This window comes from Mandrillus leucophaeus, unplaced genomic scaffold (genome assembly GCF_000951045.1).
Source record: "Mandrillus leucophaeus isolate KB7577 unplaced genomic scaffold, Mleu.le_1.0 Scaffold192, whole genome shotgun sequence".
NCBI classification, from domain to species: domain Eukaryota; kingdom Metazoa; phylum Chordata; class Mammalia; order Primates; family Cercopithecidae; genus Mandrillus; species Mandrillus leucophaeus.
In genome coordinates, this window is record NW_012101943.1 from 3,339,844 (window position 1) to 3,366,299 (window position 26,456).

Consider the following 26,456-nt stretch of genomic DNA (forward strand, 5'->3'; position numbering starts at 1 on the left):
TTGACCATATCTGTTAAAATGTGTGATTCTATTACATTCAAAATATTAAAAAGAAAAAAATTGTTCTAAGACTTTTAAATAAATTTGCCAGACTAAAGAAGACATATCTCGTAAAGCCCATCTCACATATGGACTTCACAGGCCATTCTCAGTTCAGAGTCAAGGAAAGGTTTGTGTGATAATAAATATAAATAAATAAATAATTTTATTTATTTATTTTTTGAGACAGGGTCTCACTCTGTTGCCCAGGCTGGAGTGCAGTGGCATGATCATGGCTCACTGTAGCCTTGACCTCCTGGGCTCAAGTAATCTTCCCACCTCAGCCTCCTGAGTACCTTGAACCACAGCACATGCCACCACGCCTGGCTAATTTTTGTATTTTTTGTAGAGATGGGGTTTTGCCATGTTGCCCAGGCCTGTCTCAAATTCCTGGGCTCAAGCCATCCTCCCACCTTGGTATCCCAAAGTGCTGGGATTACAGGAGTGAGCCACCATGCCTGGCCTATATGTTTAATATGAACACATTTATAGAAGATATTTGATGAATAAAAATCTCTGCCCCTTCACTGGGTGTACTTTTGTATAGCTGTAATAAGAAATAAAAAAGAATGCTTTAGACTTCCTAATTGTTCTTTTTTTTTTTTTTTTTTTTTTTTGAGACAGAGTCTTGCTCTGTCGCCCAGGCTGGAGTGCAGTGGCGCAATCTCGGCTCACTGCAACCTCCACCTCCTGGGTTCAAACGATTCTCCTGCCTCAGCCTCCTGAGTAGCTGGGACTACAGACATGTGCCACCATGCCTGGCTATTTTTTTGTATTTTTTAGTAGAGATGGGGTTTCACCATGTTGGTCAGGCTGGTCTCGAACTCCTGACCTCAGGCAATCCACCTTTCTCAGCCTCCCAAAGTGCTGGGATTACAGGCATGGGCCACCGCATCTGGCCTAAAATCCTCATTGTTCTTGCTAAGCTATAATGAAGAGAGTCCTAGAAAATGCCAGGGGCGTCAGACTTGGGGCATGGTATAAAACATGATATAATCCTTATTAACATCACGATATTCTGAATGTTAGGACTAATCAACATAGGAAAACATATAATAAAATAAGAAGACAATTTGCTGGTGATGCATATCATTATCAGAGTATGTTTCTAATCTGCCTTCTCTCTCACTTTGCACCTGTTAGTTATAGCAGAGATTCGGATCAGTTAACCAAGTGGTTGGAATCTTCCCAGCATACTCTGAATTACTGGAAAGAACAGTCCCTCAATGTGTCTCAGGACTTGGATACAATCAGAAGCAACATCGACAATTTTTTTGTAAGTCGTAATAGCATATTACTGGCCAGAAATAAATATCAAGGAAAAAGCATCAGGGTTAATGTGATAGTCTTTTGTATTTATTTGTGGATAAGGGATAAAACTTGGGCAAATAGTAGCTGTATTCTTCAAACCTAGAACTGTTTATACTGTTCATTCATTTATAATGATAAAATATATTTTTAATTGACCCTATAAAACATATATAAATTTAAAACTTGCACTGGGTGCAATGGCTCATGCCTGTAATCCCAGCACTTTGGGAGGCCAAGGTGGGTGAATCAACTGAGGTCAGGAGCTCGATACCAGCCTGACAAACATGGAGAAACCCCATCTCTACTAAAAATGCAAAATTAGCCGGGCGTGGTGGCACATGCCTGTAGTCCCAGCTCCTCGGGAGGCTGAGGCAGGAGAATCACTTGAACCTGGGGGGTGGAGGTTGCAGTGAGGCAAGATGGTGCCATTGCACTCTAGCCTGGGCAACAGGAGTGAAACTCAGTCTCTAAAAACTTGCACTGACATAGGTCATGTTTTACAAATACAAAGAATACAAGACCCAAAAACAACTTTATAAGGTTACTAACTTATAAATGTTTAACATTAATAAAGGCATAGTTTTAAATTATTGTAAACAAAATTGATATTTCTACTAAAAAGCTTTTGTTCCATTGTTTTGAGATGTTTTTTGGAAAAAAATTCAAAAAATATCCCCCAAATTTTGGGGGAAATAAAAAGGTATTACTCTTGTAATATAATTTCGTAATGATTATTGGTCAATGCACTTATGAAACGTAGTCTTTTCCATTAGACTTTTCTTGGTTTTTTTCCATTTTTCATACTTTGTAGCTGTGGTTACTCACTTTGGTATTAAAATGTAAATTTTTTCAACATACTTGAAAGAATCTCTACATAGGAAAGATTTAAACATTTTAATTACAAACTTGTTTCAAGTAATTCATTTAATATGCACTTTGTGTTGGGTTCCATAGTTTATTGTAAAACTTAACCATTTAAATAATGACTTATTTTTAAAAATACTAACCCACTGGGTGATAAGCTTCTTGAGGGGTGTGCATTCCATCTCTTTTGTTCCCCATTGTGTATGTAATGCCCGACAGTAGGAAAAAGGGGTGTGTGTGTGTGTGTGTGTGTGTATACACATTCAAATATTTACTATGTTTAATTGTTACTAGCCAGTTATTCTGACTCTTAGTTTCTGCTATATTTCAATTTTAAGTTTCTAAATTTTAAAACTCTCCTTTAGGAGTTTTCAAAAGAAGTTGATGAAAAGTCCTCCTTGAAGACTGCTGTTATAAGTACCGGGAACCAGCTTCTTCACCTGAAGGAAACTGATACAGCTACGCTGAGAGCTTCTTTAGCACAGTTTGAACAAAAATGGACAATGCTCATAACTCAACTTCCAGATATTCAAGAAAAACTTCACCAGGTAAGTCTTTAGAGCCTCAGCATTTGAATTAATGTTCACTTGTTAGCTCACAACTCTTTCGAAATTATTTCTCTGACTCAATAATTTTCATTGACACTACCTATTTTTCTCTGGCACCAGTGAATATAGGTCTTAATTACTGGACCCTCCTCCAATGGGATTTTTCTTAAGAGAGAAATCAGGCTTAATTACTTTATTTCTCAGTTTATCTTTGCCACTGTGTTAGTTTATGTGAAGGTCATTGTCATTGTTTTGGGGTCGCTTATTCTAAGTTTGAATGCTGGGTTTGTTTTTTTGAGTAACCTGCGTAATTATATAGCAAGACCTTTTATCAAACCAGATATCATCTTTAGTGAAGCCCTGATTCATTTTGTTAACTGCAGGCAATTAAATGGAAATCATTTTGTTCTCACAGCTTCAAATGGAGAAATTGCCATCTCGTAAAGCAATCACAGAAATGATTAGCTGGATGAACAATGTGGAGCATCAAACTTCAGATGAAGACTCCGTGCATTCACCAAGTTCTGCATCTCAAGTTAAACATCTTCTTCAGAAGCACAAGGTAATTATGCAAAAGGAGCAGAAGTCTTTTCATTGAAACAAGAAGGCTAATCAGTTAGAGGGGTAATGCTGGACAAAGGGACACATAGGATATAATTTCGAAAAATGGATTCTAGGAGTAGGAAACTGGCGTGGTGGATGATTCTAGAGAGATGTTAGTAGACTTGCTTTTATTCTGCTTAAATTCCTATTGCCAGCCCCCATCACCGCAGGACAACCCAAGCAAGCTTTTAACAGACTTTCATCTCATCTTTTTATCCCCACCCCACTGCCCCCACTAACCACGGGCTCTGCCTGACAGAGTGATTTTGATTCCTTAACTGTTCTTGGTGCTCTCCCTCATCATGCTGTGTACATGCTGCACCCTCCACCTGGAATGCCAGGGCCCATGTTTAACTGTATACGTCCTCTTAGTCATCCTTCCAAAGTCAGCTCGAGTTGTCCTCATTTGGAAATCCACCCCTGACTCTCCCAGCCAGACTAGGTGACTTTCCTAGATTAGATGTCTCCATCACGCTATTAGTAGCTCCCATCATGCATTAGTATAATTATTGGTTTGCTTGCCTGTCTCCCCACCTTGACTGAGCTTCTTGAGACCAGGGGCTGTCCTTCACCTCACTAAAATATAGCACGCCTATCCCAATACCTGCCTTCCTCTAACAGGTGTTAATGAAATGTTCTTTGAGTGAGAGAATGAGTAAGAAAAAATTGAGATCCTTCTACAAAGAGATATAAATGTGGCCTTCTCTGTGATATTTAATTTCAAGTAGATTTAATATTTCATGAGCCACACGCAAGCATGTATCGTGTGCTCGGCAGTATGCTGGCCACTGGGAATACAAAGATGAGTGACACGTGTGATCCATTGCTTTAAGACCATGCAGGCTGATGGAACTAGCTTCTGGTAGGCAGAACATGAATGGCTTAATCACCAAGCATGATATTAGCAGAAGATTTTGTTTTTATGTACCATCACATCCTAACTTCAGTGTGTTGTAAAATCTTTGAAAAGTCTACACGTGTGCATTCTCATAGGCTGTAGCAACCTAGCACATACCACATGGCTGTCACCCCTGGGTGTCTCCAAAAGAGGTTCTAGAGCTTGCAAGGATGAAGTCAATAAATGACAGGTTTGGCAGAAATGTTGTTGGCCCCGCGTGGGTTTAGGATTGCTGTACAACTTAAAGCCACCCAGACCTTCTAAAGCCACCTGAGAGGCCTTTACCTATCCCCGAAGGAACAGGGAAGCTGCCTAAATGACAGAGTTCCTTAAAGGTGTCCTGGGTTTTCTGAGAGAGCTTTTCCTTCCTGTTTCCCATCTGGTTGTTTCCATGAGCCCTCAGGATGGCCCTGAATTCCCGCACAGCTCATGGGCAGCCTCCCCCAGGAAGCTTTGTCATATCCTGGGTCCTGATTTGGGTTCAGATGATAGCAACTGCCACACACAGTGCACCTCTGACTTTTCAGCCTATTTGAAAGCAATGCATCTCTGTGTAATTCCCCAAAAGAATCTCGACTCCAATAAAGCCAACTCCTGGTGTAGGTTGGGGAGGGTAGAAAGGAACTCCTAACAGGTGCCCCTTGATTAATGGATGGGAGCTTGGCGTCCCCTCGAGTACATAAAGGGAAATCCAGTTGATCTGACCAACTTTCATGACTGCTTTGGGTGTTTAACTTTGCTTATTTTAGGAGTTTAGAATGGAAATGGACTATAAACAGTGGATAGTGGACTTTGTTAACCAGTCGTTACTTCAGCTAAGCACCTGTGATGTAGAAAGCAAGCGCTATGAAAGAACGGAGTTTGCAGAGCACCTGGGGGAGATGAACCGCCAGTGGCACCGTGTACATGGAATGCTGAATAGAAAGGTGTGTTCCTGGGTCACAGCTGGATGTGTGGTTTGGCCTTTATAAAATACACTCTCTGAAAAATCAAAAAAGACGTTCAATTAGTTGACTAACTGATTGCTAAGCCTAATAATCATCTCAACCATAGCCCTTTTATAAATCCTATGTTTTAGCATTCTCCATTGGTACCTATAAGATAATATGAAAATAGTTCTTATATTTGAGATTTCTTAGTGGGAAATTGAGCGAGGCAAGCGAAGAGGAGGAATTTTATTTAGGAACATGTCAAGTATTATGTCAGGCTCCTAAATGATCAGAGATTTTACATTTTCTATGAAAGCAGATGTTCAAAAGGGGCAAAGCTATTTCAGCTTTGAAAAGATTTATGAAAAGAAAGAAAAAGGCTTTTTGGTAGATTTTTCACTCCATGACTCTTGAAAAGATTTGGAAAACTTATTCCTGGAAAAATACTTTACATATAATCATAATGATAATTGGTGTGTTTACTGTGTAGAGAATGCATACAAATGAATTTACACAATTAAGAAACAAGTACATGAATGGACAAAGGACATGAGCAGACAATTCACAAAAGAGGAAATTATAGTTAGCAAATAAACATGGAAAGATATCATTAGCAGATACTCAAACACTGTGTAACATAATGCACTTAATTACATTAGAAAAAAAAATCAGATGAGGACAAAACCCAAAGCTGTCACGTTCATACGTTGCTGATAATGGCTTAAGTACTCTCTTGGAAAGCATTTGGAAAATTTAAAGAACCGTAATAATAATCTTATCACTTAACCAAGCAAGTCACCTCTTACACATTTAAGTAGATAGTCCTTCAAAAAAGAAAATGATGCGCAGAGTGTTCAATTCAGCATCGTTTACAGCGATGAAAAGGTACCATGCCTTAATTCGCACTGTCGGGGAATAATTAATCAAATTATACTGTATTAATTTGATGAAACATTGGGGCAACCTTTTTTTATTTTTATTTTTTGAAACGAATTCTCGCCCTGTTGCCCAGGCTGGAGTGCAGTGGTGCGATCTCAGCTCACTGCAACCTCCACCTCCCGAATTCATGCAGTTGTCTCAAGCCTCTCAAATAGCTGATATTACAGGTGCCTGCCACCACGCCCAGCTAATCTTTGTATTTTTAGTAGAGTCGGGGTTTCACCATGTTGGTCAGGCTGGTCTCGAACTCCGGACCTCAAGTAACACACCCACCTTGGCCTCCCAAAGTGCCAGGATTACAGGCATGAGCCACCATGCCTGGCTGGGCAGCCTTTTAAAATTATGTCATGACAGGCCAGGCACAGTGGCTTATGCGTGTAATCTCAGCACTTTGGGAGGCCAAGGCAGGCAGATCACGAGGTCAGGAGTTCAAGACCAGCCTGACCAACATGGTGAAACTCTGTCTCTACTAAAAATGCAAAAATTAGCTGGGCGTGGCAGCATGTGCCTGTAACCCCAGCTACTCGGGAGGCTGAGGCAGGAGAATCGCTTGAACCTGGAAGGCGGAGGTTTCAGTGAGCCAAAATTGCGCCATTGCACTCCAGCCTGGGTGACAGAGTGAGACTCTGTCTAAAAAAAAAAAAAAAAATTATGTCATGACACAGTACTTATAAGGTATTGTAAAAAAGAATATAAAAATGTATGTATATTATAATTATGACCTAATAAAAAAATTATTATGAATGAGAGGAATCACAGACATCAAAGACAATGATTATTTTATTGAATTGATAAATTATTTATTATTGATATTTGTAGAAATTTTTAAGAACTCTAATGCAGAAAGTCTGAAGAAAGAAATTTTTCTTACACTTTGCATATATTAATAGATGACTCAATGAAAAATATCGAATGTTAGGAACATTTTATTTTGTTCACATCTGAAACTCACAATAGCTGCCTTTCTCAACAGATTAGTTTTCACCTGAAATATATTTTTTTTGTAAGAGGAGCTTTAATTCTGTTTTCTGATTTATGAATCTTTATTTCAAAAGTTATCAGCATCTTATTTAGAAATTTGAGAAGAAACAAAATTGTTTTTTAAAAAATAACATCATGGCATTTACCTTTTAAAACATACATTTTAACATTTTTTGTAATTGTTAAATTCATCACTTAGATACAACATTTAGAACAACTTCTGGAAAGTATCACTGAGAGTGAAAATAAAATACAGATTTTGAACAACTGGATGGAAGCACAAGAAGAGAGACTGAAAACTTTACAAAAACCGGAAAGTGTGATCTCAGTGCAGAAGCTGCTCCTGGACTGTCAGGTGAGGAAGGGAACAGTGTCCCGCCCAACCCTTGAACTGGGGCAACTGGGTCACCTCTCTTGCCCCAAGGATAAGTTGCTGTAGTTTGTGGAGACTCTCTTCCAGCTCCCCTCTATTTACTTATTTTCTTATGTCAATTAGATAATGACCCATGGGTTTTACGAAATTGCGAAGTGCCATTTTTTATGATAAGCAGAAGAATGTATTTTCACGGTTACAGTATTGCTCTCAAGAGTTTTGAGTAGTACTCTTGGGGGAAAATGTTCAAAGGGAATTTTGATTTAAATGCTTTCCAATTTTCCATCTGTTTTATCATTTTTCCCAGTGTTCACAAAATTACTCTAAAGGTTTCATTATTTCTAGCATTTCATTCTGTGTTTTTTCAGAGGAAAATGATTTTCTTCTACCTATCATACACTGTGTTTTAAAAAGTTCACTTGTCCCTTGGAACCTCTGTCTGAATCACACTGGGCTTGAGGGTGTTGTCCATTGTTCAGCTGTGCTTTGCCGAATCACTGAGTCTTTGCACATTGATCCTGCTTTAGCACTGTCTTTATGACTGCTGCCCATTCAAAGCACCTCTGCCATCACCATCATGGCAGGCGGCACACGCTGTGCTGTTTCTGCACTTCCTGTTTGACGGCCTTGCATAGTCACTGTCAGGACTGGAAAGTCTGGCCGGACCGCATTTCTACTGAGGAGGTTAGGGGATAGCACTGGACGTAAATGTGAGCAGCAGCACCACCGTAAGAGGCCTTTTCACATGCTCATATCCTGTACCCACCTCCCCATGAGCCGTCTCCACTTTAGCCTTCTGACAGCCACCTTGGAGTCAGTGTGCTTCCTTACTGGAAGCCTACATTCCGCAGCCTGGTGCTGGACTGTCCCCTAGCAGGTGGTTCTTTCCAGAGCCCAGAAGGTGTTTTCATGCGTGTCGCTACCTCCGGTTTCTCATTAGGTGCTCTCCACTTACTCCTTACTGTCTGGCCAGTCTGTCTCAATCAGGCCGGCTTCCTTCAGACCACCCTCGGTGCAGGCCTGTCTCATGCAGCTGCTTCCAGCCCACTTGCCAGCCTCCCCCCTCATTTCCTTCTGATTCATTCTCCACATTGCTGCAGAGGGATATTTCTGAAATGCAACGGGTCACAGCAATCTCCATTTGAAAATCCTCCAGTGGCTCCAGATTGACCACAGAATGAAGTTCACATGTTTTAGAATGACATTCTGGTCCCTCACCTACAAAGAGTTGCAAATATACCTAAGTCAAGCAAGTCTTACACAGTTGGTTCTCTTTTTGATAGATAATTGTAGCCACTGACCAAGGTTGAAATGGATTAAGTTTAGCTATTCTTCCCACAACCTCACTACCGAGTTGTAATAAAACAAATTCCAGACACAATGCCACCATCTATAGAAACATAGATTAGCAAGCAAGCTCTAAAAATACTTTATATAAGTTCAGCAAAGCCTCTCTGTCCTCTTTAGCGCACCAACCACCGCTTTGCATGAAAGACAGACATAGTAATATTCCAGAAGCAAGCGTCCATTATTTCTGTGGCCAACATTAGGCAACCAGAATCCTTGGAGTTTAAACTGGATACAAAAACCACATAAGGGCTTACCTTAGGGATTATTGCACCGGGTGAAGGCAACAGGCTATGCCCAGTTCTTATAGCCTGTTCAAGTAGGGGTGGAAATTGTATCTACAGTAGTTTAGCCAATCCATGGATCTTGAGTACATGAAATTTACCAGTGAGAACCCATTTCTCATATTCATTATGTTATTTAATAAGCCATTAAGGCCGGCTGCAGTGGCTCATGTCTATAATCCCAGCCCTCTGGGAGGCCGAGGTGGGAGAATTGCTTGAGTCCAGGAGTTCAAGACCAGCCTGGGCAAGATGGTGAGACCTTGAATCTACAAAAAATTATTTAAAAATTAGCTGAGAATGGTGGTGCATGCCTGTAGTCCCAGCTACTCAAGAAACTAAGGGAAGAATATCCTTTGAGCCCAGGAATTCAAAGTGACAGTGAGCTATGATCATGCCACTGCAGTTCGACCTGGGTGTCAAAGCAAGACCCCATCTCTAATAATAATAATAATCCATTAATTTTACCAATAGAAAACCATTTCTAACATTCGCTCTGCTCGTTAGAAAAATGACTAGTGTTGACTGAGACAAGGAGCTTTAAAAGAAATTTACAGACGTGCCTGGCCAGCATCATCCCTTGTCAGTCCCCATTTGCCTCTGTGCCATTACATTTGCAGCTGATTGCAGAATTATTTCTACCTACCTCCCCTCGCCCCCACCATCCACACACAGGTTCTCCTCTGCTTTTGTCAGAACTCAGTCGAAGCACCCTGACCCTCTCCCTCACCACATGCCCACTAACTGTGCCTTCCTACCAACTCCCACATTTCCTTAGCTCATTTTTTTCTATTTTAAATTTGTATGCTGCTTCTTGGATGCCTCTTTGTAAAAGGCCATAAACAAGGCAGAGATGGAAGCAAATAAATAAAACAGGCTTCCCTAGCACCCCACGTAGCATCATGTGTCAGAGACTGTATTGACTCATCTGTCCACGGGTCTGTCCTCTCCCAGACTATGGGTTTCTCAAGGCGGGCTGGCACATCAGCAGGACTGTTATACCTGTCACTGCCTGTGAAATTCATAGGTGCTTAATAGTTGCTTGAGTATATCTATTAGTAGACCTAAAAGGCTGCTTTTCTATAAATATTAATTTCTCTCTCTCTCTTTTTTTTTTTCACTATTCTTTGCATATAATAACTAAAATGAGACCAGGTGCAGTTGCTCACACCTGTAATCCTAGCAATTTGGGAGGCTAAGGCAGAAGGATCACTTGAGGCCAGGAGTTCAAAATCAGCCAGGGCAACACAACAAGACCCAGTCTCTACAAAAAAATAAATAAATAAAGTTATTTGGGCATAGTGTTGCACACCTGTAATCCTAGCTACTTGGGAGCCTGAGGCAGGAGGATCACTTGAGCCCAGGAGTTCAGGGTTCGAGCGTAAGCCATGATCACACCACGGTACTCCAGCCTGGGTAAGACCCCATCTCTAAAAAAAAACAAAACGAAAAGAACTGAAAAAAAGGAAAAGAAAATGATGAAAATGATTGATGTATACTTTAATGACTTCTCCCAGGGTGGAATGCTTCAGTTCAGGTAAGCTTCCTAAAGTGGCTTTACTCTAGAAAAGTTAAGGATTGGAGCTGATGAAACATGAAGACATTAGGATTTGAAATATTCTGAAGGGCTTCTAAAAGTCATTGGTGACTGGAAAAAGGCCACGTTTGACACATTATAATTATCAAGGAAAATTGTGTAGTTGACTAGAGTGGGGAGATTTGAGATGAGGTTGTTAATCCCTCAAGTTTGATGCCTCTATATATAAGCAAGCATAGCTTCTTAAAGAACTATGTTCATGGTAAAGTCAGAGGAATTTAGATATTTTAAAAATATTTAACGCTGGTTCTCACAGAATAGAAAAACAGGACTTGCAAATTCTAGTCAATCTCCATAATTAGCAAAAGATTGTTTTTAATTCCACCCTGATTTATATGTAGCAAATTAGAATTTAAAGTAAGACATTAATTTGCCGGTGAAGTGGGAGTTGGGAAACTTGAAGGGTACGGTTAGGCCTCAGTGAAGCAAGGTCAGATGACAGGACTACTGGGCCAAATCCGTATTATTCTGCAGAGCAAAAGAAACAAGCAACCCCACCATGTGTGGGTGTTCGTGTGCTGCTATTGCCGTGGCTTTTTTTTTGGTTTTTTTTGTTGTTTTTTTTTTGATACAGGATCTCACTCTGTCACCCAGGCTAGAGTGCAGTAGTGCAGTCATAACTCACTGCAGCCTTGTGCTCCTAGGCTTAAGAGATCCTCCCACGCTGGGCGCAGTGGCTCACGCCTGTAATCCCAGGACTTTGGGAGGCCGAGGCAGGCGGATCACTTGAAGTCAGGAGTTCGAGACCAGCCTGGCCAACATGATAACCCCATCTCTACTAAAAATACAAAAATTAGCTGGGCATGGTGGCACATGCCTGTAGTCTCAGCTACTTGGGAGACTGAGGCAGGAAAATGGCTTGAATCCCGGAGGTGGAGTTTTCAGTGAGCCAAGATCACCCCCACTTCAGTCTGGGTGACAGAGCAAGACTCTGTCTCAAAAAAAAAAAAGGATCCTCCCGCCTCAGCCTCTCAAGTAGCTGGGACTACAGGCGCGTGCCACCACACCCAGCTAATTTTTGTGTTTTTTTTGGTAAAGACAGAGTTTTGTCATGTTTCCCAGGCTGCTCTCAAACTCCTGGGCTCAAGTGATCCGCCTGCCTTGGCCTCCCAAAGTGCTGGGATTATAGGCATGAGCCACCATACCCAGCATGGCTGTTGTTTATGCTGCCATTTTTGAAGTCTGTGTGTGTGTGTGTGTGTGTGTGTGTGTGTTGTTATTTCCTTTTGTCTGCTATGTAGTCATTTCTCATCAGTTTCCTTTAAATTATCGGGGAATTATGACAGCTTATTAGTAAATAAGTGTTTTTAGAAATCTCTAGTTAGTCGAGCCTTTAGGAGAGACTGTTTTATAAATTGAAAGAAGGAAAGTGATTGAATATTCTTAAAGTGTTTTCAGTTATAACTTTGCAGATGAAAAAAGTTAGTTTAAACCTATGATAAAAGAAACATGCTAATATATAAGGCTGTCAGGGTGTGAGGGAGCGAGTTAGGGTGGCAGAGATGGACAGAGGTAGCAGCTGACTGAATCTCATTGGCAAAGGCTATTTCAGAGAAGCCGTTTTGTTTCCTGGGTGCCTTTGTAACCAGTCCAGAAGAATAATATTTCATAAATTCACCCACATGTTAGTATGGGTGGATGGTTACGACAGTGAGAGATCTTCTGTTAATATGCTATATATTCATGTGGCTCTAAATTCTAAAAGCATAGAGGGTCATAGAGTGGAAGATTCCTCCAGCTCCGTTCTCTCGTCGTCCATTCTTACTCCCAACCCTAGCCTAGTTTCTTATGGAACAGATTTTTTTCCCTTTTTCTACTTTCCAGTCCAGAAGATCCCTGACATTCATTGATTTAGAGTTTGTGATTTCCACATTCCAAGAGTGACCTGAGGGCTCCTCACATGTGGTAATCTGGCAGTTTTGCTGGACTGGATTTCAGTGCTCCGTTGTGAGGCTAGCATGAGGGAGCTCGTCCCTCACCAGGGTACAAACCCAACCACCTGCTCAGCTACCCCATGCCCACGAGGCACTCATGTTTCTCTTTCCTTATGGACTGTGTAGTGATTCTTACAAAGGATAAAAAAAAAAAGAAAAAGAAAAAAAAAGCTGGGATCCTTATCCTAAGCAATTTTCAAGAGAGAAATAGAACATGAGCGAAGGGTCGTTAACTTGAGGCCATACATTCAGAACACATGCATCTGGATGGAAATGTAATGCTAAAGAAAGTGTGCAGAAGCGTGTCCCAAATTAGTGAATTGGGAGACTTGAGGGAAATTCAAAATGAATCCCTCTGAATGCCAAAGATCTCTTGTGTTTTCCAGTGGTTTTGTAATGAGCATGTAATGCTTTAATAATTTTTTAAAAGTTTAAACTTTTTCCAAGTTGGATTTCAACTGCAATCCCGAGAAGGACAAATAAGCAGCTCCTACCGTCCTTCCTCTAAGTAGAATGGCAGCGTTGCTGCTGGCCTCATTCATCTCTGTTTTTGGACCGCTGGCTCCATGGTGTCCTTTGTAGTAGAGGGATCCTGTAGGTTTTTAAAAATGTGTCTATAAAGAGTAGACCAGGTCAAGGTGCCTCTTATGAGTGAATTAATAAACTAAGAGATAGAAAATGATTAAAGTTATTACTGAACTACCAACAGTTATATCGTCTGTCATTTATATGATGCTACATAGTTTAAAGGCACCTTCCTGCTTGTGATTTTATTTGAGTTCTCAGCTTGGCCTTGGTACACATGGTATGGGGTATCATCACTTTTTCCAAATGAAAAAATGGAGACGCATAGGTTTGATGACTTACGCCTGGTCAAACAGCCAGTGCAGGGCAGACGTGGAATGGGGACCAGATCTCAGACCAGCATCCTTTCTGCTCTGCCATGATGGTTCAGACGTGTTGCCTAGATTCTCCTAAAATACAGACTTGTGTCATATGTAATTGAACTAAGAGTATTATGATTTAAATGTCTTTGATGTAATGCTATTTAATTATATAATCTAATGGCATTTTTACTTGGAAAGAGTGAACACCTGTCTCTGACACCTTATTATTTGTTTTCTAATATTGTGCATTGAAAACCTTTTCCTGTTACCCTTCCAGGATACAGAAAGTCAACTTGCAATTAAATCCAAAGCACTGGATGAGTTGAAACAAAGTTATCTGACTTTGGAGAGTGGGGCAATGCCATTGTTAGAAGATACAGCATCCCGAATTGATGGGTTATTTCAAAAGAGAAGCAGTGTTCTCACTCAGGTACTAGAATTCATTTGAAATGTGCTATTTCTCTTCACTTTTTTTTTTTTTTTTTTTTTGAGACAGAGTCTCGCTCTGTTGCCCAGGCTGAAGTGCAGTGGCCAGATCTCAGCTCACTGCAAGCTCCGCCTCCCGAGTTTACGCCATTCTCCTGCCTCAGCCTCCCGAGTAGCTGGGACTACAGGCGCCCGCCACCTCACCCAGCTAGATTTTTGTTTTTTTTAGTAGAGACGGGGTTTCACCATGTTAGCCAGGATGGTCTTGATCTCCTGACCTCATGATCCACCCGTCTCGGCCTCCCAAAGTGCTGGGATTACAGGCTTGAGCCACCGCGCCCAGCCACGTATTCTTTTATTTTATTTGTTGTTGTTGTTGTTGTTTTCGTCCTTTACTCGTGGAGACTCTATACCAAACACTGAAAAGTTGCTGAGAAAAATAATTGAAGTAAGTTAGAGAGAAGCTTTACAAGTCCCATTTTATGCACCGAATAATTAGAGGCAAAGCCACCAATTCCAACGTCATTGACAGGCTGCAAATCCACTTAGTTATCTTTGTTTTGTCTAATGTACTTACACAGACATAAATATCTCCATACCCCAAACCCAACAGAGTATCTGGCATTGTTTCCTGGCAAGATACACAGAAACAGTGATGAACCAGTGTCTCCATGTACAGGGAGCTGCCTTAGGGAGGAAGTGATCCTGTATCCTGCAGCCTCTATGAGCTAGGAGCATAGTCAGCTCCAGGAGGACTCTGAAGGTTGAAAGAAACACTACATGGTGTTGAAGAGGGAGTATAAAGGAAGAAAGCGGGCAAGACATCTAATAATCTTACAAAAGGCATGTCAGTGTCAGCATTTTACCCCTTCCAGGAGGAGAGCACCAAAAGAGAGCAAACTCAGGCATCTCTAGACATTGCAACCTTGACATTTTCCCACAACAGAGGAAGAGAACTAAAAATACTAACCGATTATACCAATCAATTAGTATAATCTATCAATTGGTATAATCTATACCATCAATTACGGATGTGTCCATGTTTCCTAGAGAACCTTCATTGTGGGTTGTCACCTACTAAAATCTACTTTCAACCATTTGTACCAAGAGGTAATAGGGAATAACCTGCACGAAATCCATAGGCAACACTCAGCCTCATTCCTCAGTCCCCATTCCCCCAGGAATCTAGCAGAAAAATAGGGATGAGCTTATTCAGTCATTTGTTAAGCGTACATTGTGTGAGGTACTTTGCTCACTGCCCGGGTTACAAAGATAAACAAGAAAATAAATGAATCCTGCCCTCAAAGAGCTCACAGGCAGGTGGAAGAAACACATGTGAACAGATAATTACAATATAATAAAAATATAAAGAGAAAATTAAATGAGATAATGCATGTGAAAACATGCAGATAGTACTGTCATAAGGATAGACATATATATACTTTGGAATGGAATTGAGAGTCCGGAAATAAGCCCTCACATTTATAGTCAATTGATTTTCAACAAGGATTCTAAGACAATTTAATGAGGGAAAACATTTTCTTGAAAAATGGTGCTGGTACACCATATATCCACATGTAAAATAATGAAGTTAGACCTCTACATTCATACAATATACAAAAATTAACTCAAAATAGATTAAAGGCATAAATGCAGGCCAGACATGGTGGTTCATGCCTGTAATCCCAACACTTTGGGAGACTGAGGTGGGAGATCATTTGAGGCAAGGAGTTCAAGACCAGCCTGGGCAACATGGCAAGACCCCCATTTGTATTGAAAAAAAAAAAAGACATAAGTATTAGAGCTAAAAGTAGAAAACTGTTAGAAGAAAACATAGGTATAAATCTTCATGACTTCGTGGATTAGGCAGGGGTTTCCTAGATATGACACCAAACTCGTAAGCCATCAAAGAAAAAAATAGATAAATTGGACTTCATCAAAACTAAACACTTTGATGTTTTAAAGCACAGCATCAAAAAAGTAAAAAGCAAACCACAGATTGGGAAAAAAGTATTTATAAATCATATATTTGATAAGGGACTTAAACCTAGAATATATGAAGATTTATCACAACTTTATAATAAAAGGAAAAATAACCAAATGAAAAAATTGGATACAAGCCAGGCTCAGTAGCTCAGGCCTGTAATCCCAGCACTGTGGGAGGCCAAGGTGGGCGGATTGCTTGAACTCAGCAGTTTAAGACCAGCCTGACCAACGTGGCAAAACCCTGTCTCTACCAAAAATAGAAAAAATTAGCTAGGTGTGGTGGTGAGTGCCTGTAGTACCAGCTACTTAGGAGGCTGAGGCAGGAGGATCACCTGTGCCTGGGAGGCAGAAAGAGCAATGAGGCTAGACCACGCCACTGCAGTCTAACCTGGGCAACACAGGGAGACCCTGTCTCCAAAAAAAAAAAAAAAAAAGACAAATGATCTGAATAGACATTTCTGTAAAGAAGATAATATAAATGGCCAAAAAGCACATTGAAAAGATGTTCAGTGTCATTAACCATCAAGGAAATGAAAATCAACGCCACAAAGAAATACCACTTCCCACCCACTAGAATAGCTATAACAAAAAGACAGATAGTAAGAAGTGTTAATGTGGATGTGGAGACATTGTAACCCTCACAAACTGCTGGCAGGGTTCCATGGAGTTGGAAAAGAGTCTGGCAGTTCCTCAAATGGTTAAACGTAAAGTTACCATGCAACTTAGCAATTCCACTCCTCCATAGATAGCCCAAGATAAATGAAAGCATGTCCACACCAAAAACTTCTACGTGAATATTCATAGCATGAGTCATGATAGCCAGAAAGTGTAAACAACCCAAATGTCCATCTATTAATTAATATATAAAGAAAATGTGGTCTATCCATATAAAAGGAATGAAGTAGTACTGATATATACTACAACACTAATGATCTTGGAAACATTATGGTAAGCGAAAGAAGCCAGTCACAAAAGGTCACATATTGTTTGATTCTGTTTACATGGAATATCCAGAATGGACAAATCTAAAAAGACAGAAGGCAGATTAGTGGCTGGGGGAGAATGAGGAGTGACTGCTAACAGGTATGCAGTTTCTTTTCAGTCATGAAAGTTTCTAAAATTGATTGTGGAGATTACACATTTTAAATAGATGAATTGTATGGTACATGAATTTAAAAAAAAAAAAATGCAGAAGGCGTGAGGCACAGATCATCCATCTATAAGCTGTCAAGAGTCAATGTAAGCCTGGCCCAGTGGCTCACACCTGTAATCTCAGCACTTTGGGAGGCCAAGGTAGGAGGATCGCTTGAGACCAGGAGTTCAAGAACAGCCTGTGCAACAGAGTAAGACCCCATCTCTACAAAAAGCAAATAAAGTTAGCCGGGTGTGGTGGTACGCACCTGTAATCCCAGCTATTCGGGAGTCCGAGATGGGAGGATTACTTGAGCCCAGGGGTAAACAAGAGTCAATATAACCTAGTGTTTAAGAGCAAGGGCTTTGCAGTTTCTGCCTAAATAAGGATCCTGGCGGCACCATTTTTGATCTGTATCTTCAGTCAGGTTACTTAACATCTCTAAGCCTTGATTTTCTGGTCTGTAAAATGGGGATAACACCTACTTATTTATTTCTATCTTAATACCGATACCTATGCAGTGCTCAATAAATGCTGCCCTACTGATGACCCCAGTTTGAACATTTTGAAAATACTCCTCCGGCTTGTTTTTAGTGTAGTGAATGATGAAAGAAAATTACTTGATGATTTTCTTACCCTTTCCCTCAAATCATGTGTACTATGTCTTTTCCATGAAGCTTTATTATAAGGCCAGAAGGCCTTCAAGGCGCCAGAAGTTCCACCACCTTTATCTGTGGAAGCTGCAAAGGCCTCGTGCAACAGGAGCCATGGCAGTTCTTGTGTTGATATGTACCTGTGGGCTCTGGGATGATGCGGTACTTTGTGCTAGAATTATCGCTGCCACCCGGATAGATCTGAGATCGTTTCTGGCAAAAAATGTACATCGATGAGGAATTCCTTCCTTGCCTTTCCTCTTTATTTTTTTTTCTTTCTTTTTTTTTTTTTTTTTTTTTTTTCTGGAGACAGAGTTTCACTCTTGTTGCCCAGGCTGGAGGGCAGTAGCACAATCTCAGCTCACTGCAACTTCCACCTCCCAGATTCAAAAGATTCTCCTGCCTCGGCCTCCCGAGTAGCTGGGATTACAAGTGTGCGCCACCACGCCTGGCTAATTTTTGTATTATTAGTAGAGTCAGGGTTTCACCATGTTGGCCAGGCTGGTCTTGAACTCCTGACCTCAGGTGATCTGCCTGCCTTGGCCTCCCAAAGTGCTGGGATTACAGGCGTGAGCCACCACATCTGGCCGTCTTCTTTATTTTCTTAACTAAATAACTTGGTTTCTTTTTCTGAGCCATCCTGCCCTTATAAAGACATTTGGCCCACATAGTTGCCAACATGAAACTCACATTTTAGCATCCGCTTTTGTTTTTATCCAGCCCTGTTTGGGCCAGAGATTGAGAAGCCTCCCTGTCACCGTGGATGTGCCAGTTTTCCCTGTAGTTGTTAAGCAGAAAACAGGGTCTGAGTGCAGAGCCGTGTGATTGTACCCAAAGTTCACATCACACTACCCATAAAGATGGCCTGTTGAGCCACTATAGTGATCACATTCCATTTCAACCCAGATCCTTTTTAAAAATTGAGATATAATTCACATACCATAAAATTCACCTTCCAAGGTACAGTTCAGTGGTGTTTAGCATATGCACAGAGATATGCAGCCATCAGCACTGTCTCATTACAGAACATTTTCATTACCTCCAAAAGAAGCCTCCATACCCATTGGCAGTCACTCCCCACTTTTCCCCTTCTCCAGTCCCTGGCAGCTGCTAGTCTACCTTTTTATGGATTTACCTATTCTGGACATTTTATATAAACAGAATCATATGCTACATAGCCTTTTGGATCTGGCTTCCTTCACTAAGCATAATGTTTTCAAGATCATCAGTGTTGTAGTACTTACATTACTTCGTTTCTTTTTATGGCTGACTAATTTTCCATTGTATGGATATACCAGATTTAGTTTCTCTCTTCATCAGTTGAAGAACATATGGTTTGTTTCCATTTTTAGGCTCTCATGAGTCATGCTGCTATGAACATTCGTATCAGGTTTTTATGTGAACATATGCTTTTAATTCTCTTCTGTGTATATCTAAGAGTACAATTGTTAGGTCATATGGCAACTCCATGTAATTTTTTGAGGAACTGTCTAGCTGTTTTCCACAGCGACTATACCATTTTACATTCCCACCAACAATGTGTAAGGATTCCAGATTTTCCACATCGTCACCAGCACATTATTATCCGACTTTTTGATTATGGCCATCAAAGTGGATGTGAAATATCTCATTGTGGTTTTGATTTAGGTTTCCCTAATGACTGTGGATGTTGAGTATCTTTTCGTGTGTTTATTGACCATTTGTATATGTTCTTTGGAGAAACGTTTAGTCACATCCTTTGCCCAATTTTTGGTTGGTGTATCTGTCTTTTTATCGTTGAGTTGTAAGTTTTTTTTACATATTCTCTATTGTATCTGAGACCATTTTCTATATGCAACAAAATGCTTGGACTTTTTTCATCGTTATCAGAACATAGCGGTGGACAAAATACACCCAGCATTGCATTGCCTCCTGCTTTGGCACTTGCCTATTGTTTGGGTAGAGCATATTCCTCTCCAATTGGTGCTTGCTCTATAGTAATAATCAGACTTAAGTGCCAGGTAGCATCTTACAATTATAATGTTGTGCTGTTGTCAGAGCATTTTCACAGACACTATTTTATTTGTGTTTTCAATTATTATCTCTGTTTTGTGGATGAGGAAACTGACTCTAGGGTTCAATAAGTTACGTAAGGTCAGAAAGCTAATAGAATATAACTGACCCTTGCACTCATAAATTCTAATACTCTCCCAGTGTTCTTTCCCTGGGCTGTCTCATCCTAGTCTGAACTCTTTCAGTGCTGATCCTTCTGATCTTTGGGCTCATTTTCATTCACTCGTTATAAAACAGCCTTCTCTGATATTTTCTTAGGCATTGACCTACCCTTTCCACCTTCAGTTCATCACTGATGATCCTTCAATACTCTCAAGTTGAAATAACTAAATTAGACACAATGGTAGATTCATTGGAGAGCATGTCTTCTCAGTGATTTTCTAAATCAGTATGTTTCCACTTTTTGTCTAGGTCAATCAGCTCAAAACCTCCATGCAGTCGGTTTTACAGGAGTGGAAGATTTATGATCAACTCTATGATGAAGTGAATATGATGACAATCCGATTCTGGTACTGCATGGAACACAGCAAGCCTGTGGTGTTATCATTGGAGGCCTTGAGATGCCAGGTGGAGAACCTTCAGGTAAATTAACCAGAGCTTGGCACGGTGCATTATTGGCAGGAAATTACAAATGGGAGGAAGCAGAGTAATGGGCATAACTGTGTTTGTGCCCTCCCACAGAGAAGCACAAAGCATGTTAAATAGCAGTTTCAAAAGAATAACTGGAAATTCCAAAATAAGTCACATGAGCCAAATCAGTAAAACATTGTAAAATGTTTGAATTTTGAAAATGTCGAATCTTTATTTTCCATGTCCATATTATTTCACAATTTAAGGTTTTGGTTTTTGCGTGGACTTTTTTTTTTTTTAGTACACCTAAGTACTAAATACTTAATATTACTTAGTACTTAAAAGTTCAGCCTCAAATGAAGAATGCCTTCTCCATTGTTTTCTTCCCATTCCTAATAGTTTATCAGAGCTGTAAGATTTGAGTGTTATTGCTACATAGTAGCAAGTGTTGAGAAGCTGCTGCCTTCTTTAGAAGTCACCAGGCCATTCTGAAACTTAAATTTCTTGTATATGTCTCTTAGTCTCTGCAAGATGAAGCTGAGAGCAGCGAAGGGAATTGGGAGAAACTCCAGGAGGTTATTGGCAAACTCAAAGGTCTCTGCCCCTCTGTTGCTGAAATAATCGAAGAGAAATGCCAAAATACTCATAAAAGGTATGCTTTCAGATGTAATCTGAATGACGATATCTTCCTCTTAATGGCTGGTGAAGAATGAGGGGCATAGGCATTGCAGAGTCTTCTTCCTCCTCTGAGATGACTGAAACCTATTCTGGTCTCTTCTGCTTTGATGGATCTAGTCTATGTAAGATTCTATGTCATGAGGGCTATGACATCCCTCGTACACGTGTTTGGTATAATTGGTCTAGAAATGGCCTAATTATAACCCAGTGTACTCACTTACAGAAGGTATAGACCAAATGTCAAGTTTGATCTCGAAGTCAGAGGCAGAAACAGACAAAGGGGTGGGCCAGATGGGCAGCCTGCAGGGGATGTTCAAACATCACTGGAAACATTATGAGGTGGAAGAAAGGGAATGTTAGAATATCTACTGGGGAGGGCCTTTGTGGGGTTGGAAGGAATTCTTCGATGAACTACTTATGGTGGGATATGAAAGCTCCCTTTAAGGAGTGTGGCCCTGGTTAATTGCAGGGCTTTTATTTTGATGAGTGGGATATAGAAGTTGGCCTCCAACCAATTGATTAGAAATAGGGATGAAGAGTTATGCTATCTTAAGTGTCCTTCCTGATTATTCCTCTGTGCAGTTTCAGCCTCTCTTGTAAATCAACTTTGAACACGTAATGAACAAGGGACACCAAATTATACACCCTGCGGTGGTGCCCTTAGCTCTTGATCCAGTCTTTATTGGAAGAGGGGGAGAAGAGAGACTAAGAGGAACATGCAAATGCATCTGACTCCACATACAATATCAGGGCTACCCTCAAAACATGTGGCAGGGCAGTCTGTTGCTAAAGGAACTCAGTTGTTACGCTGCACATACACATTCATTTGTTGGCACAAGAATATGTTGGAAGGCATGTTGAAAAACATGCATAGCAAAAAGACTGAAGAAAAGAATACCAAAATGCTGATAGTAGTTACCTCTAGATAAATGAGATGTCAAGCATATTTTAACTTCCTCATGGATTGGTAAGTAGGTTGGATAGATAGATAAGAAGAAAGAAATATCTGGAGGGATTTTGTTTGCTTTTTGACAGTGAATATATGTTGTATTTATAATTAGGGAAAATCTTATTTTAAAAGAGTTCTGATAAGATTTTTGAAATGCATAAAAGTAAAGCACCTTTTATTCTTTAATCAGCAGGGTTGAGGATATTGTGGAGCAAACATTCTCATGTATTTCATGTTAGAATGTAAATATAATGCTTTCAGAAAGCAGATTGACCGTTTATTCCCGTAACCTTACAAATATTTACATCTCTATATTCTTTGACTCTATAATTCTCTCAGAAATCTAGTCTAAGACTGATATCTTGAAATACAGAAAAAAAGCCTTTTGAACAAAACTGTATCTGAGCATTATCATAATAGCAAAAATTACAAATATCTTAACTATCCATACTAAACAGGAATTAAACTAAGGAATTTAGCAATTAAACTACGGAAACAAAGGGGAAAACCCCGCAGACCATTTCTACAGCCATTTAAAATGAAGTTTACTTATTTTCTTTTATTAATAACTTGGGGAAAATATTTTTTAAAAGTTAAATGGGCCGGGCACAGTGACTCATGCCTGTAATCTCAGCACTTTGGGAGGCCGACGTGGGCAGATCACTTGAGTCCAGGAGTTCAAGACCAGCCTGGGTAACATGGTGAAACCCCATCTCTACAAAAAAAATACAAAAATTAGCCAGGCATGGTGGCATGCACCTGTAGTCCTAGCTACCTGTGGGGGCTGAGATGGGAGGATCGCTTAAGCCCAGGAGGTCAAGGCTACAGTGAGCTGAGACTGCACCACTGCACTCCAGCCTGAGCAACAGAACAAGACCCTGTTTCAGGAAAAAAAAAAAAAAAAGTAGGAAAGAAAGGCAAGATACTACAGTCTGTATATGGAATAATAAAACAATTTCCTTTATTTCCACTTCTATGTAAGGAACATTTGTGTAAACAGAAAAGAATTTTTATTTGACGTAAATGCAATGTTAAAGCCTGTTTAAAGATAGCATATCTCTGTAAACTGGGAGCCTCTTCATGTGGAGACATTTTATCAGGCATACAGTTCAGTGTTTTCTCCATCTTTGCCAAAGAGACATTCATAGGCAAGGCACCATGGCTCACACCTGTAATCCCAACACTTTGGGACGCTGAGGCAGGAGGATTGCTTGAGGTGGGAGGATTACTTGAGCTGCAGAGTTTGAGACCATCCTGGGCAACATATCAACACCCTGTCTGTACCAAAAAAAAAAAAAAAAAAAGTTTGAGCTCCCTTCATCACTCCCCTCCCTTAAAAACAGAGAGTGAAACATTCATAACATCATAGGTATTTGTTGCCAATCATAAATTTTGTAGTTTTTGTGCAATATTATAAAGTCAAGTAAATAGCCTAATCTGGATTTCTTTTTATATAATGGTTTTTATGATGGTGATGCCACTAATTTTAAAAACTTAAAATTAAAAAATTTTAAAAATTTAACAGTGTCTTGTTAATGATCCATCTGCTAATAACTTACCAGTAGAGTGTGTGCATTGTACTTTTGCTACAAGGTAAAGGAGAGAATGAGGGTCATGTTATTTACATTGCACTGACAGGTGGACTCAGGTGAACCAAGCTGTTGCAGACCAGTTGCAGAAGGCCCAGAGTCTGCTCCAGCTCTGGAAGGCCTATAGCAATGCTCATGGCGAAGCTACCGCAAGGCTGAAGCAGCAGGAAGCAAAGTTTCAACAGCTCGCAAACATCAGCATGTCTGGAAACAACCTGGCAGAGATCCTGCCCCCAGCCCTGCAGGACATAAAGGTGGGAACAAAGTCCATTTGGAAAGCCAAGGCCAAGTCAGCCCAACAGACGGGGCCAGTAAGGGACGGCCATGACCTGGGGACCAGACAGACCACAGGGACAGAGAAGTCAGTCAGGACAGATGCTGTAAGCCGGCCATGTAGGACACAGGCAAGGCTGGGAGGACCAGGTGGTAGCTCAGAGGTGACGTCCAGGCAGCAAATAGTTGGATAAGGGGTACCCGATATCACCTCGTTCCAAGTCTGCGCTTTCTCTCTAGTGTTAAATCTCTAAGGCAAAAGCTTCATATGAAGTCTGAAGTAAAAACAATGTATTATATTGCATACACTGTTCAGATCTCACAGTTATTTGGATTTCTGAGTCAAGTAATTGAGTCATAGAAGTGACTGCTTAAAGCATGAAGATCAACTGAGTGTGACCCTGTAAAAATAATACATGTTGTATCTCTTGTTTGGTGATAATCATGAACTTGGTGCCATGTTGCTAGGCCTTTACTGTGGGTATAGTAAATTTCAGACTATATTAAAAACTTGCATAATTTCCTCTATGGTGTTTTTTCTACTACTGTTAATGAACGCTCAGAAAGTTAATACTATTTAGTTCTGAACTGGGTGAACTGATGCATTTTCTATCTTCTGCTACTATAGGTCAAATCAAAAAGTGGCAGCCAATTTAATTAGGTGGGAATCCAACAGATATACTCTGTACGTCTGATTAACTTCTACCTGAGCTGATATTTAAAAATTTTAAAAAAAACAAATTGTATATACACAGTATTTCCAGAATAGCCTTAAAATCAGCCTAATTAATAAAATTCTATAGTTTTTGCACATGAATCCATTTATATCAGAAAGTCTAAGGTAGGAGTCGGAGTTGCATTGATTCTTGAAACATGAAAGCAGATACCTAAATTGTTTGACAACTGAAATATAAAGCACATGAGTACCCAGGTTGTCTCCAGTTTCTATGTACTAGAAGCCTCAACTCTATTAGTCAGTGGTCACTTTTAGTTTTGAACTGACAAATTTCAGAAAAGTGCCAGTAATGTACATCATTTCAAGAAAGCCCAGCCTTTTCAGCTATTTAAAATAAATAATAATAACAGAAGGTCATGCCTACATTTTCAGGGCAAATATTCTTCTAGATTTTGGTGGAGCAGCAGCGGATAGGAAATTGTGGTTTGAAAGGAGGAAGAGGTGTTTGTGATCTCTTTTTCTTCTACAGGAGCTGCAGCATGATGTGCGGAAGACAAAAGAAGCCTTTCTCCAAAATTCCGGCGTCCTGGATCGACTCCCACAACCCACAGAGTCCAGCACCCACATGCTCCTCCCGGGTCCCCTGCACTCCCTCCAAAGGGCTGCTTATTTGGAAAAGATGCTGCTTGTGAAAGCAAATGAATTTGAGGTTCATCTTTTCTTTTCATTCAAGTTTTAGTCTTGGACATTTGCATTCCATCCTCAATCCCTTGTATCCTTTGAAGCAATAGCGCTTTACGGGCTGCTCCCAAACATATACGGTTCTAGCTTCAATCACATGGGCAGATCTTAAGCAACCATTTCTTCATTATTGAAGATGTTAGTTCTAGAAGTCATATATGTATTATATTACATACACTGTTCAGATCTCACAGTTATTTGGATTTCTGAGTCAAGTAATTGAGTCATAGAAGTGACTGCTTAAAGCATGAAGATTTGTCATATCTTCATATCTTCATTCACTTTTTTTTTTTTTTTTTGAGACAGACTCTTGACCTGGCACCCAGGATAGAGTGCAGTGGCATAATCTTGGCTGACTGCAACCTCCGCCTCCTGGGTTCAAGTGATTCTCCTGCCTCAGCCTCCCAGTAGCTGGGACTACAGTCACCCACCACCAGGCTTGGCTAGTTTTTGTTTTTTTTTTTGAGATGGAGTCTCGCTCTGTCACCCAGGCTGGAGTGCAGTGGTGCGATCTTGGCTCACTGCAAGCTCCACCTCCCGGGTTCACACCATTCTCCTGCCTCAGCCTCCCTAGTAACTGGGACTATAGGCACCCACCACCATGCCCAGCTGATTTTTCTGTATTTTTAGTAGAGTTAGGGTTTCACCGTGTTAGCCAGGATGGTCTCGATCTTCTGACCTCGTGATCCGCCTGTCTTGGCCTCCCAAAGTGCTGGGATTACAGGCATGAACCACCATGCCCGGCTGGCTAATTTTTGTATTTTTCGTAGAGATGGGGTTTCACCACATTGGCCAGGCTGGTCTTGAACTCCTGGCCTCAAGTGATCTACCCACCTTGGCCTCCCAAAGTGCTGGGATTATAGGCATGAGCCACTGCTCTCAGCCTTCATTCACTTTTTACAAAGCCTTTAGTGCATGAGCTGTCAACAAGCTTCACAGAAGGCCATGGAGCTCCAATATCACATCTCAATACCAGCAGGAAAACAAACAAAAAACCACATTTAGCTAGTGGAACTGAGAGAACAGAGTGCTCACTGACTCTGCTCTATGTGGTCCCCTCAGGCAGGTGATCTGTCCATTTAGGAAGGCTCAAAGGCACAGAGTGAAAAATCAGGGGGCTTCTGAATATTTATCTATGATTCTTGAGATAATAGTGAACTTCTGGATGTGGAAAACAACTTGAATTTATTTTATTTTGTT

At 40.5% G+C, this 26,456-nt stretch overlaps 1 protein-coding gene across 1 annotated transcript in view; it reads left to right on the forward strand.

The window, feature by feature from the left end:
• The window catches only part of SYNE2 (spectrin repeat containing, nuclear envelope 2), a 405,169-nt gene that overhangs the window by 318,048 nt on the left and 60,665 nt on the right, over positions 1-26,456 (forward strand). Inside the window, exons 80-89 of the mRNA XM_011978327.1 lie at positions 1,183-1,315; positions 2,580-2,762; positions 3,178-3,324; positions 5,013-5,189; positions 7,312-7,467; positions 13,809-13,961; positions 20,192-20,362; positions 20,872-21,002; positions 23,616-23,820; positions 25,045-25,247. Of these exons, the coding sequence (XP_011833717.1) occupies positions 1,183-1,315; positions 2,580-2,762; positions 3,178-3,324; positions 5,013-5,189; positions 7,312-7,467; positions 13,809-13,961; positions 20,192-20,362; positions 20,872-21,002; positions 23,616-23,820; positions 25,045-25,247 (1,659 nt within the window). The remainder of the gene's footprint in view (positions 1-1,182; positions 1,316-2,579; positions 2,763-3,177; positions 3,325-5,012; positions 5,190-7,311; positions 7,468-13,808; positions 13,962-20,191; positions 20,363-20,871; positions 21,003-23,615; positions 23,821-25,044; positions 25,248-26,456) is intronic.